The sequence below is a fragment of the Leucoraja erinacea genome, chromosome 8 (genome assembly GCF_028641065.1).
Source record: "Leucoraja erinacea ecotype New England chromosome 8, Leri_hhj_1, whole genome shotgun sequence".
Lineage (NCBI taxonomy): Eukaryota > Metazoa > Chordata > Chondrichthyes > Rajiformes > Rajidae > Leucoraja > Leucoraja erinaceus.
Window position 1 is genome coordinate 70,806,437 of NC_073384.1, and position 17,403 is coordinate 70,823,839.

Genomic DNA, 17,403 nt, shown 5'->3' on the forward strand with positions numbered 1-17,403 from the left:
ACAACAGCATAGCCTTTGCTTCCAAAAACCCAAAATGCAAAATCCATCAATCTTTATCCATTTTCAATCAATGGACATGGTTGTCACGGGCAAAGGCAGCAGTTATTGGCCACCCTGTGATTGCCCCAGACATGTACATGCTATAACATTTCAGTGGGCTATTCCATGTACACAACATTACAGCAGTACTAGCGACACAAAGACCGTACTTGGTCCCGACACCAGATCTCCATCGCTTAGGGGAATTCATGGACCAGAAGCAATCTTCCAACAATCCAATCATTTCACAGTAATGATTAACATTAGCTTATCATTCCACATTTATTCAATGCAAATGGGGCTGTCCCACTTAGGCGATTCTTTAGGCAACTGCCGGCGACTGTTATAGTCGTGGCAGGTCGGCAAAAACCCGGCGGCAACCTATGACATCCCAGCGACAGCACCTATGTCAGGAGAAGTCAAACTACGCTCAATGGCGTCAAGCTCACTGTCGCTGAAGAATTTTCAACATGTTGAAAATTTAGCGGCAACCAGACTTTGTGCGAGTGAGGAGACGACTCCCGGCAACCACCGGCAACAAACTAGTCGCCTGTAGTCACCTAAAAAAAAAAAATTGCCTAAGTGGGACAGGCCCATGAGGAATTTATCTCTCCAGATTAATCTGGATAATTTGTTAAATAACAAAGTATTTGTTAAATAACAAATTATAACAAGTCCTCTCATACCTGAAGTAAATCCAACTGAGTGCCACCTCGAGTATAAGGCCTGTTATCTACTAATGGAAGGCTTCCCACATTACTGGTCTTCAACTCTTCCAAGCTGGTCTCATGGGCTGCAATATTCGCCTGAATTTTCTGATGATAATAATAGAGAAAAAAAGATTAATCAACACTGTGAACGCCTTAAAAAGACACAAAGTGTTGGAGTAACTTATCCTGAAGGAGGATCCTAAACCAAAACGTCGCCTTGAAAGCCTGAAGAAGGGTTTCGGCCCGAAACGTTGCCTATTTCCTTCGCTCCATAGATGCTGCTGCACCCGCTGAGTTTCTCCAGCTTTTTTTTGTGTACCTTGGACAAATACTTAATTTGTTAAACCACATACTGTTAACCAGAATGCTTTCTCTCAACCGAGGAAGGATTGGGAATCACTTTCTTTGTGGTCATTTGTACAGTTTTGTTTTACAGTTTATACAACCAGATACAAATTTATTAAGTGTACAAACAGATGATTGCGTTTCACCTACCCCACACCTAACAACGGCCTGCTTCCTTTATTTCCTTTACATTTTTGCACATCTCTCATTCATTTGTTCCATATCTCTCTTTTCCTTTTCCCCTGGCTCAGTCTGAAGAAGGGTCATAACCCGAAGAAACGTCAACTATTCCTTTTCTCCAGAGATGCTGTCTGACCCGCTGAGTTACTCCAGCATTTTATGTCTATCTTCGGTGTAACGCAGCATCTGCAGTTCCTTCCTACAACTTGCCTTATGAAAGTCTCTTCATAATTAATATGACAATAGACAATAGGTGCAGGAGTAGGTCATTCGGCCCTTTGAGCCAGCACCGCCATTGAATGTGATCATGGCTGATCATCCCCAATCAGTACCCCGTTCCTGCCTTCTCCCCATATCCCATGACTCCGCTCTTTTTAAGAGCCCTATCTAGCTCTCTCTTGAAAGCATCCACAAAACCTGCCTCCACCGCACTCCGAGGTAGAGAATTCCACAGACTCACCACTCTCTGTGAGAAAAAGTGTTTCCTCATCTCCGTTCTAAATGGCTTACTCCTTATTCTTAAACTGTGGCCGCTGGCTATGGACTCCCCCAACATCGGGAACATGTTTCCTGAGTGTCCAAGCCCTTAACAATCTTATATGTTTCAATGAGAATTCCTCTCATCCTTCTAAACTCCAGAGTGTACAAGTCCAGCTGCTCCAGTCTCTCAGCATATGACAGTCCCGCCATCCCGGGAATTAACCTTGTAAACCTACGCTGCACTCCCTCAATAGCAAGAATGTCCTTCCCCAAATTAGGGGACCAAAACTGCACACAATACTCCAGGTGTGGTCTCACTAGGGCTATGTACAACTGCCGAAGGACCTCTTTGCTCCTATATTTGATTCCTCTTGTTATAAAGGCCAACATGCCATTCGCTTTCTTCACTGCCTGCTGTACCTGCATGCTTACTTTCATAGACTGATGTACAAGGACCCCCAGAGCTCAGGCTTGAATATTCACCAGGTTTTGTTGTTCATGGGTACAGAATGCTTTATTAACTGAGAGTAGAGCTGAATAAATCATCTAATTCTGACCTCAAAATGTAGCGAGGATAATCATTGAAGCAGCTGCATACCTTGCAGTAAACCATAGTCAAGAGAGGAGATATTGCATATCAGTGATACTGGCTTCCGACAACCAGTTACAAGCTCGATTTTCTATGTCAGTGTTGTAAGCCTGTACCATAAGGACAATGCATAAAGACAGTGTGTAGGAAGGAACTGCAGATACTGGTTTAAACTGAAGATAGACTCAAAAAGCTGGAGTAACTCAGTGGGTCAGACAACATGTCTGGAGAGAAGGAATAGGTGACGTTTCGGGTCGAGACCACCGAGTTTGGTGAAAGGGGAACTGGGGAAGGGGTGGTTTGGGTGGGAAGGGAAGGGATGAGTGAACCAAGGAGATGCAAGTAAGGCAGAAAGTTGCGGGGATGGGAAGATCTGACCAGTGGTGGGATCACGTTGAAGGTGGCGGAAATGTTGGGGTATGATGTGTTGGAAGTGGAGGCTAATGGGGTGAAAGGTGAAGACCAGGGGAATGCTATCCTTGTTACGTCACGGACAAGAGAGAGCAGGAGAGACAGAGGAGACGTGAGGTATCTGTGACAGCAGGGGGGAATCCACGTTTAGTAAAGGTGGAGGACATCTCGGATGTCCTAAAATGGAAGCTTGCTCTTGGGAGTAGATGTGGCAAATTCCCAAAGAGCATCTTTGTATGAGGCAGGGTGGGGGGAGCTGTAGTACAGATAACCATGTGTGTCGGTAGGTCTGTCCCCAGTGATGGAGACAGAAAGATCAGGAAAGGGGAGAGAGGTGTCAAGAGTATTCCATGTGAATTTAAGGGCAGTGTGGAAGTTAATGAAGTCACGGATGCAGGAGGCAGTTGTTGATGTAGCAGAGAATCAGTTGGGGAATGGTGACAGTGAGGGTTTGGAACAATGACAGTTCGACGTAAGTGACAAAAAGGCAGGCATAGCTGGGGCACATGTGAGTGCCAATGACTACATCATCAACTTGCAGAAAGATAGAAGAGTTAAAAGGGAAGTTGTTGAGGGTGAGGACAAGTTCCACCAGGGGAAGGAGAGTGTTAGCAGAGGGAAATTGATGCGGACTCTGTTCAAGGAAGAACCGGAGGCCTTGAGACCTTCATGAGGTGTTGAGGGACTCTGAACTCTCATGGTAAAGTTGAGGCAATGTGGGTCTGGAAATTGATAGTTATTGAAGAGTTGAAGGGCATGCGAGGTGCCACGGATGCAGGTCGGAACAAAGGGGGGGGGGGAAGAGATAAGATGGAATCAAGTTATTCAGAATTGAGTGTAGACAAAATTGCTGGAGAAACTCAGCGGGTGAGGCAGCATCTATGGAGCGAAGGAAATAGGCAACGTTTCGGGCCGAAACCCTTCTTCAGACAGCTCCATACATGCTGCAGCACCCGCTGAGTTTCTCCAGCATTTTTGTCTACCTTCGATTTTCCAGCATCTGCAGTTCCTTCTTAAACATTCAGAGTTGAGTTATGGTTTTTAGTTTTAGAGTGTGAAAACGGGTCTGTCGGCTCACTGAGTCAATGCCAATCACCCATACACTGGTTCTGCATTATCCCACTTACACCTCCTGCACACTTGGGCAATTTACAGAAGCCAATTAACCTACAAGCCTGCAGGTTATTGGAATGTGGGAGGAAACCGGAGCACCTGAAGAAAACCCATGCAGTCACAGGGAGAACGTACAAACTCCACACTGTTCTGTGGCACCTGTAGTTCCTAGTTTCTTCTTTGTTCGTGTTAACTGCTCGAGACAGCTAGGCTTTCTCCACTGATCTGGGATATTTTATGTCCATCTATTATGAAAGCAGACCAGCCTCAACGTAATGTTTCATCCAAGGACCGAACCTCCCAGTGCACCACTCTCTCAGGCACCAATACCATTCTTGATTTTTGTACTTTAGTTTAGAGATACACGGCGGAAACAGACCCTTCAGCCCAGCGAGTCTGCACCGACCGGTGTTCCCCTGTACACGAGCACTATCCTACACACTAGGGACAATTTACAATTAACGCCAATTAAGCTACAAACCTGTTTGTCTTTGGAGTGTGGGAGGAAACCAAAGATCTCGGAGTAAACCCATGCAGGTCAAGGGGAGAACGTATAAACTCCGTACAGACAAGCACCCTTGGTCAGGATCGAACCCGGGTCTTGCGCTGTAAAGCGGCAACTCTACCACTGTGCCACCGTGCCGTCTTATCTCTATCTCTGAAGTGCGGCTTGATCTCACAACCTGTGTACCAGAGTGAGAGAACTACCAAGTGGCCAAGGTTGGTAACTTATTAAGATTTCTGTTTAAGCATAAAGATAAACAGTGAAGATGGCTCCCAAGAAATTGCAGCTTGATCTTGATCAGCTGGGCAAGCAGGGATGGCTCATTTAAATGTCAGGCTTTGCATTTGGGAAGTCAAACCAGGGCAGGACCTTGACAAGAAACGGCAATGTTAGAGCAGAGGGATTTTCGAGTACACGTACATGGTTCCCCGAAAATGGCGTCCCAGGTAGATAAGGTGATGAATGCTTTCAGCACACTTCCCTTCATCAGTCCGTGACTTGAGCACAGTAAACCCTCGTTATACAGACCATAGCAGGGGCAATGGCGTCTGTTATTGGCGATTGTCCACTATCACCGTGTCAGGAATTATCATTGTATAAGTAATAGAAACTAACAACTGCAATTGCTGGTTATTACATAAATGGACACAAAGTGCTAGAGTAACTAAGCAGATCAGGCAGCATTTCTGTAGCACATGGATTGGGTCCAGACCCTTCTTCATTACAGACATGGGTAACCTTCCAAGTGAAAGGATGCCCTGAGGTCCCACTTAAATCTCTCCCCTCTCACCTACGTCCTATTGATGCCCTCATGATCTTGTACACCTTAATAAGATCACCCCTCAGCCTCCTATGTGTCAGAGAAAAAAGTCTCAGCCTATCCAACTACTCTCTATTACTCAAATTCACAAACCCAGGTAACATTCTGGAGAAACTCTTTTGCACCCATCTATCTTAATGACAACCTCCTTATAACTGGGTGACAACAACAGCACACAGTACTCCAACTGTAATATCACCAATGACTTGTATAGCTTCATTACAATGTCTCAACATTTGTGTAGGAAGGAACTGATGATACTGGTTCAAACCGAAGATAGACAAAGTGCTGGAGTAACTCAGCGGGACAGGTACCATCTCAAGAGAGTGGGAATGGGGGACGTTTCAGATCGAGACCCTTCTTCAAACTGAAGAAGGGTCTCAACCCGAAATGTCATCCATTCCCTGTCAACATTAGTACTCAATCCCCTTCCCATTGAAGGCAAGCACGCTAAATGCCTTTTCCATCACACTATCCACATGACTTACCACTTGAATTCTCAGTGAATACATGAACGTTGAATTCTCCAATTTCAGGTGACTAACCTACAAACCCCCCCCCCCCCCCCCCCCCCTTTCTCGCTCCCTTTCTTTTAAAATCTTTTTATTTGTTTCTTATAAAAATAAAAACAAAACAACAACAAAAAGAATAATGATAAACATAACAATGATATTGATACATAGGGATCAGGATACATTAATGTGTTTAAGAAGGAACTGCAGATGCTGGAAAATCGAAGGTACAAAAAAATGGTGGAGAAACTCAGCGGGTGCAGCAGCATCTATGCAGCGAAGGAGATAGGCAACGTTTCGGTCCGAAACCCTTCTTCAGACCCGGTATAACCTAAATACGAGTCCAGTGTCAAAATACACATTGAATACAGACCTCCCGGTCTCTATGTAAATATAGTTAAATATTTAAAAGAAAACTTACATTTATAAAAAAAAAAAAAAAAAAACAAAAAGATAAAAAGAAAAAAAAAGAGAAAAAAGGAAAAAACAAAACCCCCCTAAACTAGAAAAAAAAAGTAATGGGCTGCAATGAATTTCACCAATTTAAGTCCCTGTTTGTCGTCAAGTCCGCTCCACCGTCCCGCTCACTTCCTGTGCCCACCTAGACGCTCACCCATTTTACCCTTTCCTTTATCCCCTTCTACATATTCATTCCACTAGCTTTACATTTCGATCTCACACCATTTGTGTTTTCATCTCTGCCCTTTATCCAACCAACTGTTAATCAAAACCTTACCATGAGTGAGTTACTGGCCTGATCCCCGACCCCCTCCTCTCTCCACTCTCCCAGCTCCCCCCCCCCTACTATAATCAATTTGAAGAAGGGTTCCAACACAAAACATATTCTTCTGAGATGCTGCTTGACCACGGTTTCCAATGCTTTATATCTTTTTATTGTAATCAGCATTTACAGTTCCTTGTACATTCTCCAGTCATCTGGAACTTCAGTTGTGGCCAAACATGATGCAAGTATCTCTGTAAAGGTCTCCACAATTCCCTCCATAGCTTCCCTCCCACAAGATCAGATGATGCACATGGCCTCTTATGTTTCTACACAAACATAGCCATGCTGATCTTTAAGGGGACATGTTTCTTTCCCGAGACACCCTGTTATTCTTAATATATGTGCAGAATAGAACATTAGAAAGTACAGCACAAGAGCAGGTCCTTCGGCCCACAATATCCATACCAAGCATTATGCCAAGATAAACTATACTAATCTGCCTTTGCACGATCCATACCCTTTCATTTACTTCACATCTCTGTGCCTATCTAAAGGCTACCATTCTATCTGCTTCCACCACTACCATTGGCAGCGCATTCCAGGCACCCACCACCACCCTCTGGGTAAAAACAATTGCCCTATAGATTTCCTTTAGACTTTGCCCCTCTGACCTTCTGGACTCCCCCAACATCATGTTCCCGATGTTGGGGAAGTCCAGAACCAGGGGACACAGTTTAAGAATAAGGGGCAAGCCATTTAGAACGGAGATGAGGAAAAACCTTTTCACCCAGAGAGTTGTGAGTCTGTGGAATTCTCTGCCTCAGAAGGCAGTGGAGACCAATTCACTGGTTTTCAAGAGAGAGTTAGATAGAGCTCTTAAAGATAGTGGAGTCAAGGGATATGGGGAGAAGGCAGGAACGGGGTACTGATTGTGGATGATCAGCCATGATCACAGTGAATGGCGGTGCTGGCTTGAAGGGCCGAATGGCCTACTCCTGCACCTGTTGTCGATTGTCTAAAGCTATGCCCTCTTATCTTTGATATTTCCACCCTGGAAACAAGGTTCTGATTGTCTACCCTATCTATGTTCCCTCATAATTCTATATACTTCTCAGCCTCTGGCATTCTAGGGAAACCAATCCAAGTTGGTCCAACCTCTCCTTGAGGACTAAGCTGCTGGGACAAGCCCAAGATCGCCAAGTACTCGGACGTAAAGGAACAGCGCCCAATTCGGTCCCGGACTTTATTACCACTGTAATTAGAATAAACCACATGAGTTCAACCTACTGCGAGTATCAGTGTGGTCTCTGCCAAACCCAGCATCATCCCCGATGCCATGCAACATTACTTTCACATGTTGAGGTTAACAAAACTGCAATTCCATCCCTCTGTGTCAAAATCATAGAAACATAGAAAATAGGTGCCGGAGTATGCCATTCAGTCCTTCCAGCCAGCTCTGTAATTCAATATGATCATGGCTGATCATCCAATATCAGTACCCCATTCCTGCTTTCTCTCCACATCCCTTGATTCTGTTAGCCCCAAGAGTTATATCTATCTCTCTTGAAAACATCCAGTGAATTGGCCTCCACTGTGCTCTGTGGCAGAGAATTCCACAGATTCACAACTCTTTGGGTGAAAAAGTTTTTCCTCATCTCAGTCCTAAATGGCCAACCCCTTATTCTTAAACTGTGACCCCTGGTTCTGAACTCCCCCAACATCAGGACCATTTTTCCTGCATCTAGCCTGTCCAATCCCTTAAGAATTGTATATGTTTCTATAAGATTCCCTCTCGTCCCTCTAAATTCCAGTGAATACAAGCCCAGTCGACCTATTCTTTCATCATATGTCAGTCCCTTCATCCTGGGAATCAACCTGGTGAACCTACGCTGCATTCCCTCAATAGCAAGAATGTCCTTCCTCAAATTAGGAGACCAAAACTACACAAAATACTCCAGGTGTGGTCTCACCAGGGCTCTGTTCAACTGCAGTAGGACCTCCTTGATCCTATATCTTAAATCCTCTCGCAATGAAGGCCAACACGCTTTCTTCACTGCCTGCTGTACCTGCATGCTTACTTTTCTCTATAATGCTCTATAATGTTCCCTCTCATCCTTCGATCCAAGTCACCCGACAGCCTCATAGTATCCTTCTCGCAGCTGCCACCCAGCTTTGTGTCATCCGCAAAGTTAAGTTTAACCAGGTGTTTGTCATTTGCCTGAGGATTATCTTAGAAACTCAGTGCAGGGTTTAATTGTTTAGCTGCTAAACCTCTTGTGGATTTTTCCTTCAGATACTACATAAACGCTCGTCCTTGTGATGACCTCAGAAGTCACTGAAAAAGGGTTTTCCTGATAACGTCACCCATTTTACACAATGAAAATATTACTTCTTTAACCTGAGCTTCCTGTGGCATCTGCAAGGCATCTATACGATCGGTCAGATATGAAGTTAACTGCTTATCGAGTTGTCCAAGTGACTCCTGCAGGTCATGCATTCTATGTTCATTTTCTTGAAGCATTTGTGAACGCTGCTCCAGGGAGATCTGCTTGCTCACCGCCTTTATAACAAACGAGGACAGAAGAGATCATTAACAATCTAACATCAGCAATCCTTATTCAATGTTGAACTGGAGAACTTCTCCAGAACATTATCCACAATGTCAACATGGAGAACGGAGACACAAAAATAAATCCCTTCAAACAAAAAGCCATATTCAGCAAAATACTGACTTCAGTAAACATGCACACATACACAAGATCTTTGACTTCCTCCCACACTACAAAGACGTACAAGTTTGAAGATTCATTGGCTTGGTATAAATATAAATTGTCCCAAGTGTGTGTAGGATAGTGTTAATGTGCGGGGATCGCTGGTTGGTGCCGACTTAGTGGGACAACGGGCCTGTTTCCGCGCTGGATCCCTAATCTAAACTAAAGAAAGACACAAAATGATGGAGTAACTCAGCGGGACATGCAGCATCTCTGGGGAGAATAATGGGTGACATTTCGGGTCGAGGCCCTTCTTTAGACCTAAACTGAACCTGCTGTCGGAGAAACAGGTGGCGGTGGTTGAGCGGGGAGTGAATAATGAGCGGAGGGTGCCCCAGGGTGACCGTGGCAGCAGCCTGAAGACAGCGCTGTCCCCAGGGGTTACTACGCGAGCTGCAACATCGGGCACATCAATGGACCGTGCGATGAGTGAAGAGGGGCTTGCTGGTGTACCCTGCAAGTTGGGAGTGGGGTCGGAAGCCAGGTCTGTAAACGGCCGGGGAGACGGTGGGAGCCAGGGATAGGTCTTCAGCTCTGTCCGCTATATCCAAGATTCATCATAAGGGGATCATTAATTAAGAGGTTACTGTTTTGTCTTTACTAAACACTTAGGCAATTTTTTTTCAGTGACTACAGGTGACTTGGCTGTAGCCACATGGGCTTGGGGTGACACCTATATGGTCGTGAGTAGTCTCCTCAAGTCGCCTAAAGAGTTGTAACATTTTTCTGGTCGCCGCTGGATTTTGAAATGTTCAAAGCTTTTTGGCGACTGTGGGCTTGACGTCATAGAGTAGAATTGGGGTCCATTGCAAGTCTGGGTGAGTGAGGCCCGAGGTTTCGGGAGAATCAAAGCGAGGTTCTGCTGGTGCCAGCGCATCGCAACCCCAGTAGATCTCAGTGCCTGGAAGGAGAATTGCGGTGTATGGTGGCAGATAGCCAGTTGGTATCGATAGTCCGGCTTGGGTCCGAACTGGGAGGTAGGGAACTGGAGGTAGAAGCCATGGGCTTGACGTAGCTTGTCTTCTCCTGATGTAGGTTACCGCCAGGATAACGCAGGTTGTCGCCGGTGCTGACTTCGGTGAATTCCATTGGCGACTACGTACGTCAACCGGCAACAGGTACCGGCGACTGAATTGTCTTCAGTTGTCGCCAACAGGGTCGTAACTTATCGAAGTTGGTGAGACTTCTTTACACTTGTCAAGGGTGGACGTAGGTTGACTTTGGTTGTCACCTGTGTGGTCATAGGTTGTCATAGATGTGGTTGTAAGTGGACATCCCAATGGGTCGCTGGTTGGCGGTAGTTTCCCGTAGCTTGACGTCGACTAGGTGGTAGCTTGTCGTAGACATTTTAAAGTCGCTAAAAAACAATCGCCAAAGTGGGACAGGCCCTTTAGAAGAGAAGATTGAGAGCATAGTTGGGAAGCAATTTTGAGACACAGCCTTTTAAAGGTGCCCAGTAAATTAGACAAGGCCTGACAGGAAGTTCAGAGCTCCAGAGGGTAAAAGGAAACTTGAACAGGATGGTGGGCGGAGGGGTTTTTGGGTGGTTCGTGGGGGCCAGGCAGCATTGAAACACAGAACACCCCAAAACATTGAGCCAGCAGAGAGAGAATTAGAAAAGGCCAAGGAGGGATTTCAATGTTTAGATGTAAACAAATAACCCTCTTGCGACGGATGGGCATGAACAGAAAGATCAACCGGAAAGACCGGAAAAGAGTGGCCGCTCAGGGAATTTCAAGGGAATTTTCAACTGGGGGGGGGGGTTCTCATAATTTTGCCTGGGGGGGGGGGGGGGGGGGGGGGGGGGGGGGGGGGGGGGGGGGGAGTGTCACACCATCAGTTTCCAGAATATCAGGTTCAATTCGTACAGTGTGGAAACCGGCCCTTTGGCCCACCTGCTCCGCGCCAAGCAGCAATCACACCATACACTATCACTATCTACACACGAGGGACAATTTATACCTTACAGATTCCAATTGACCCACAACACTTCACAGCCGCAGTAGTAGAGCGGGAGTTGTAGAGCAGTACATAATTTGTTGAAAGTGGCACATCATAACATGGTCAAAAAGGCTTTCGGCACATTGGCCTTCATCAGTCAGAGTATTGAGTATAGAAGTTGGGAGGTCATGTTGCAGTTATCCAAGACGTTGGTGAGGTCACGTTTAGGGCAATGTGTTTAGTTTTAGGCACCATATCATAAGAAAGATGTTGTCAAGCTGAAAAGGGTGCAAATATTTATGAGGGACTCGAGGGCCTGAGCTATAGGGAGAGGTTGAGCAGGCAAGGATTCTATTCCTTGGAGCGCAGGATGATGACAGCTGATCACATAGAGGTGTATAAAATCATGAGAGGAATAGATCTGGTAAAACGCACAAAGTAGGGAAACCAACATGGGTTTAATAGGACCATGAGGAGCAACTCTTTTACACAAATGGTGGTGGATGTAGGAACCAGCTGCCAGATGAGGGAGTTGAGGCAAGAACAGTTAAGAAACATTTAGACAGGTACGTGGATAGGATAGGTTTGGAGGGATACGTGCCAAACGCGGGCAGGTGGAACCAGCGTGGATGGGATATGTTGGTCAGTGTGGGAAAGCTGGGCCTAAGGGCCTGTTTCCACACTATATGACACCCGGAGAAAACCCACACGGTCACAGGGAGAACGTACAAACACTATGCATACAACTCCCATGGTCAGGACTGAACTCGGCTCTCTGGTATTGTAAGGATGCAATTCCGCAGCTGTGCCGCTGTGCACCCAAAACTGGAACAAAATATCATTTGTCAACCCCCACAATTAAAATGTGGATTACGGAAATGTATGAGACCTTACATTGGGGAAAAAAAGTATTGTTTTAATTGACAAAGTAGAACTATTTGCTAGAATATGGTCTCCTTTTATTGATTTTCTGAAAGGGTAAACTGGTTCAACACGGCTGGACTGAAGCTTGAATCCAGGACTGGATGAATAATTACACTCTATAATCTACGGACCTATCTCCAAAATTGTGTTATTGGTAATCTTTTTTATTTCTTTTTTTTCTCCCTCCCTTTTCTATTAGCTTATAGTTTCCTTTTCTCTTCCCTTATTTATTTTTTCTCTATAGCTCTATCTTTCAAAAAAATGTATTAAAAAAAAATAGAAGCTGTGTTAATATATAACTGGTAAACAAATCGTGTTTTGGTTGTGATACGTATTTGCTTCCAATAAAAATATTAAAATCTATATATCTATCATTTGTCTCCCGCAAGGATGAGGATCAGTGAATTTGTGGTGTGGTATGGTCAGAACACACCAAAACGGGAATCCTATTAGTCCACGAGGTTTTCCAGTGACCTTAATCTATAGTAACGGGCGGATGAGCCATCCACACTTCAGTAGAAGTTGCGATCACTGTCGTACATAGCATTGTAAGGAATGATGATAAAGCACACACACCAAAATCCTAAACTTCCAGCAGCGGAAGTCGGCAGGAACTGGAGGACAGAGATGTGTGGTGCGTCCGTCACCGTTCCCGTCGGAAACCAGCACCACTGCGTCGCTAATGTTTTCTCAACGATGATAAATGAATGAATGGATAATCCATGTTGAGAAACTGACTGGAGTCACAGTGAACTTGGACCACTCACGTTGCAGACATACTCTTATGCTAAATATGGACCCATGGGATAATACATTATTTGGAAATGATTATTGTTCCAATGAGCACACAAAGCTTTCCTCCAGGGGAGGTTCAGCACAAAAAATAAATAATTTTAATGTTAATCACATTTCCAAAACAAAATTCTGAAATTTCCTTTATCATGAAGCTGCTATATAGTATTGACTTTGTTTATTGAATTTGAATTTAAAGCACATTTACAGGGCTGGTAAGTTCATGAAATATTGGCTGAATTCAACGGGAGATTAAAATAGTAATGTATAAACATCAAGTAAAATACTTCCTCCTTTGAATGCCTGTGATATGTTATGGACGTACAAAAGCATTTTCGCTATTCCCAGCTCAGAACAAATGATGGTTGAGAATCTCTTACCTGGTGACTCAACTCGTCGTATCGAGCATTGAATACCTCCAGCTTTTCACTTATAAGTTCATCCAAAACTCCACCATCAATCAGTGTTTGGCCCAGTTCACGTATCTGTGTTCGGTTATCAGCTGGATGGCGCAGCACAGACTCGAGGGACTGATGGGTGGGAAATAAAGTGCAGAAGAGTCATTTAAATGCTTGTCCCAGCCAAGTCATGTCAGAAGTTAAGTTCAGTAAGAGCAATGAATAGCTGAAGTCGTGGGAACCTTCAGAAAAATTTGCAAACTGGTTCAAACATACAAAACACTTCTTGACCTCAGTGGAATAAGATGCTAAACAGAGTACTTTTAACCATAGCATCACCAGAACATGTAATACAATTTCAAATGGACTCAGGGTTACATTGAATTCACTGGATAGCATTCTGAAAGCCTACCTGGTAAAACCAATCTCCAAGTGTCTCCAAGAAACACAATCTCCAAGTATAGAGGAGCAAACCATGAGTCATGAGCATGAATTGCAGCCCAGGAACAGGATCCAAGAGAGTTTATTGTCATGTGTCCCCGATAGGACAATTAGATTAGATTAGATTAGATCCTTTATTTGTCATTCAGACCTTTCGGTCTGAACGAAATGTCGTTTCCTGCAGCCATACATATAATAATAAACAACAAAACACACAATAAACACAAATTAACATCCACCACAGTGAGTTCACCAGGCACCTCCTCACTGTGATGGAAGCAAAAGTCTTAAAGTTACTGGCTCTTCCCTCCTCATTCTCCCTCTGCGCTGAAGCGATATGTTGTTACACCACCGGGCGATGGTAATCAGTCCCGCGGCTCAACCGAGCTCCGCGAACGGGCCGGTTCAAGCTCCGCGGCCCGGGGTGGTCGAAGCTGCCGCCCTCCAGTCCAGCGGACGCAGCTGTTGCCGCGGGAGCTCCAGAAAACAGGCACTAGCCTGTGACCTGCGAGCTCCCGACGATGTCGTCCACTGGCCCGCGGTCGAGCCCCGGATTCAGGTCGCTGCCGCCGGAACGCCGTTCAGCCACCGGAGCGCTGTCTCAGCCCAGAGTCGTGCCGCCCTCACCGGAGCGCCATCTTAGCCCCGCGCCGGGCCGCCCTCACCGGAGCGCCATCTCAGCACCGCGCCGGGCCGCCCTCGCCGGAGCGCCGTCTCAGACCCGCGCCGGGCCGACCTCACCGGAGCGCCGTCTCAGCCCCGAGTCAGGCCGCCCTCACCAGAGCGCCGTCTCAGCCCCGCGCCGGGCCGCCCTCACCGGAGCGCTGTCTCAGCCCCGCGCCGGGCCGCCCTCACCGGAGCGCCGTCTCAGCCCCGCACCGGGCCGCTGCCACTGGAACGCCGGAACAGCTCCGAATTCGGCCAACCTCACGTTGGTAAGTCCTGGCTGGCTCTGCTTCGGGAGCCTCGAGGTCGGTCGCAGTTGGAGGCCGCCAGCTCCGCCATTAGGCCTCAGCGCAGACGGAGGCAGAGAAGGGGGGGATACGACAGAAAGAGTCGCATTCCCCCGAAGGGAGAGACAGAAAACCATGTTTCAGCTCCCCCCTACACATAACACAACCTAATAACTAAAATTTGACTAAAACAAGACAAAAAAAAACAACAAAAAAAAGTAAAGACAGACGGACTGCAGGCGAGCCGCAGCCGTTCAACAGCGCCGCCACTTCCGGAATTCTTGCTTTGCTTCAGCACAACAGAATATAGTAGGCATAAATAAATACAGAACAGAACTGATCAGTGTGACCATATACCAATGAATATATATATATATATATAGATATAGATATATATATATATATATATATATATATATATATATATATGGATATACACACACACACACACACACACACACACAAACAGATAAAGTGCAATGGGATATTAATGGTCAGAGTTTTGTTTGAGTTGAGTTTAACAGCCTGATGGCTGTGGGGAAGCAGTTATTCCTGAACCTGGATGTTGCAGATTTCAGGCTCCTGTACCGTCTACCTGAAGGGAGCGGGGAGATGAGTGTGTGGCTAGGATGGTGTGGATCCTTGATGATGCTGGCAGCCTTTTTGAGGCAGCGACTGCGATAGATCCCCTCGATGGTAGGGAGGTCAGAGCCGATGATGGACTGGGCAGTGTTTACTACTTTTTTTGGGCCCTTTCGCCCATAATGTTTGTGTGAATACGATGCCTAGATAAACTGATCTCATCTGCCTGTACCTGGCCTGGACCTCTCTATTCCCCATACTTCCATCCATGTGCCTATCTAAAAGCCTCTTAAACACCATTGTCGTATCGGCCTCCACCACCACTGGACCATGCTTTCCAGTCCCCACCAGTCTCTGTGTGCTCTCAAATTTACAGACGGCACCAGTAGTCGGGATCAATCTCGGGTCTCCACACTGTAAGGCAGCAACTCTACCGCTGCAGGAATGACAAGTCAGCGAGGGAACGTGGAGTTGAAATGGCATGAAAAGGACAGCCATTGCCAACAAACCACATTGAATATCTTTAATGCTGAATTTTCATTAATAATAAAATATTATGGCTAGTTCAAGATTTAGCCAGTGTGAAATTAACCTACCATTTGTTTCAGTTTTATGAATGTTACCTCATGCTTCACTTAAATCATCATCAAACTATTTTTTAGCACAAACTAGTTCAATTAAATCAATAAACCAAGTGCTGGAGGAACTCAGCAAATCAGTCAGCATCTGTGGTGGAAATGGATAGGCGACATTTTGAGCCAGGACTCATCGTCAATCTAAATAAGTGCCCCAAATTAAAACATCATCTGTCCATTCCCTCCAGAGATGTTGTCTGACACACTGTGTGCCTCCAGCATTTTGGTATTTTCTCATGAATGTAGCATCTGGATTTTCTTGTTTAGTTTAGTTTAGAGATACAGCATGGAAACATGCCCTTCGGACCACCGAGTCCACTCCGACCAGCGATCGCCCACACACTAACACTATCCTACACACACGACGGACAATTTAAAATGATACCAAGCCAATTAACTTACAAACCTGTACGTCTTTGGAGTGTGGGAGGAAACCGGAGCACCCAGAGAAAACCCACGCAAGTCACGGGGAGAACGTACAAACTCTATACAGAGACAGTACCAGCAGTCAAGATCGAACCCAGGTCTCTGGCGCTGTCAGGCAGCAACTCTACCGCTGCGCCACCGTTTCCCTGAAGTTATACTGCCCTATTGAACTTGCTAATATACACTTGATTACTGTTTCCATTTTCAAGCTCAATCACAGAAATGTTAATAAACTAATTACCTCGAGGGCCTCATTAACGGCTTTGGTGTTGTCCGAAACATTCTCTGCCGTTCTCAACTTCTCCTCCAAATTATTTAACCAATTGTTTTCCAAGTCTAAGTAATGAAGCAACTCACACCAGCAAGACCATACTTCCTGTGGCAAAGGAGGTAAAAAGAGTTACTGTTAGATCGGGGGGGAAAAAGTTCAGTTCCGCAAGTCAACATAGTTGGTAGCCTGTCCACCAGGATGCAGTCAATTTAAAATTACGCAGAGCGACTAGCGAAGAAACCTACTGAGAACGGAATTACAGATAGAAGTCACCACGTCGGATTCCGACAGAAATGTCACAAAAGTTCCCAGGCAAATAGACAATAGGTGCAGGAGTAGGCCATTCGGCCCTTCGAGCCAGCACCACCATTCACTGTGATCATGCTGATCATCCCCAATCAGTACCCCGTTCCTACCTTCTCCCCATATCCCTTGGCTCCGCTATCTTTTAGAGCTCTATCTAACTCTCTCTTGAAAGAATTGGCCTCCACAGCCTTTTGAGGCAAAGAATTCCACAGATTCTCAACTGTGTGTGAAAAAGTGTTTCCTCATCTCCGTTCTAAATGATGGCACCCTAATTCTTAAACTGTGGCCCCTGGTTCTGGACTCTCCCAACATCGAGTACATATTTCCTGCCTCTAGCGTGTCCAAACCCTTAGTAATCTTAGGTACACAAAAAAGCTGGAGAAACTCAGCGGGTGCAGCAGCATCTATGGAGCGAAGGAAAAAGGCAACGTTTCAGGCTGAAACCCTCCATAGATGCTGCTGCACCGGCTGAGTTTCTCCAGCTTTTTTGTGTACCTTCGATTTTTCAGCATCTGCAGTTCCTTCTTAAACCCTT

General features: G+C 45.6%; 1 protein-coding gene across 1 annotated transcript in view; it reads right to left on the reverse strand.

Moving 5' to 3' along the window:
• The window catches only part of utrn (utrophin), a 382,291-nt gene that overhangs the window by 208,700 nt on the left and 156,188 nt on the right, over nucleotides 1-17,403 (reverse strand). Inside the window, 4 exon segments of the mRNA XM_055639965.1 lie at nucleotides 726-854; nucleotides 8,827-8,988; nucleotides 13,237-13,386; nucleotides 16,533-16,667. Of these exon segments, the coding sequence (XP_055495940.1) occupies nucleotides 726-854; nucleotides 8,827-8,988; nucleotides 13,237-13,386; nucleotides 16,533-16,667 (576 nt within the window).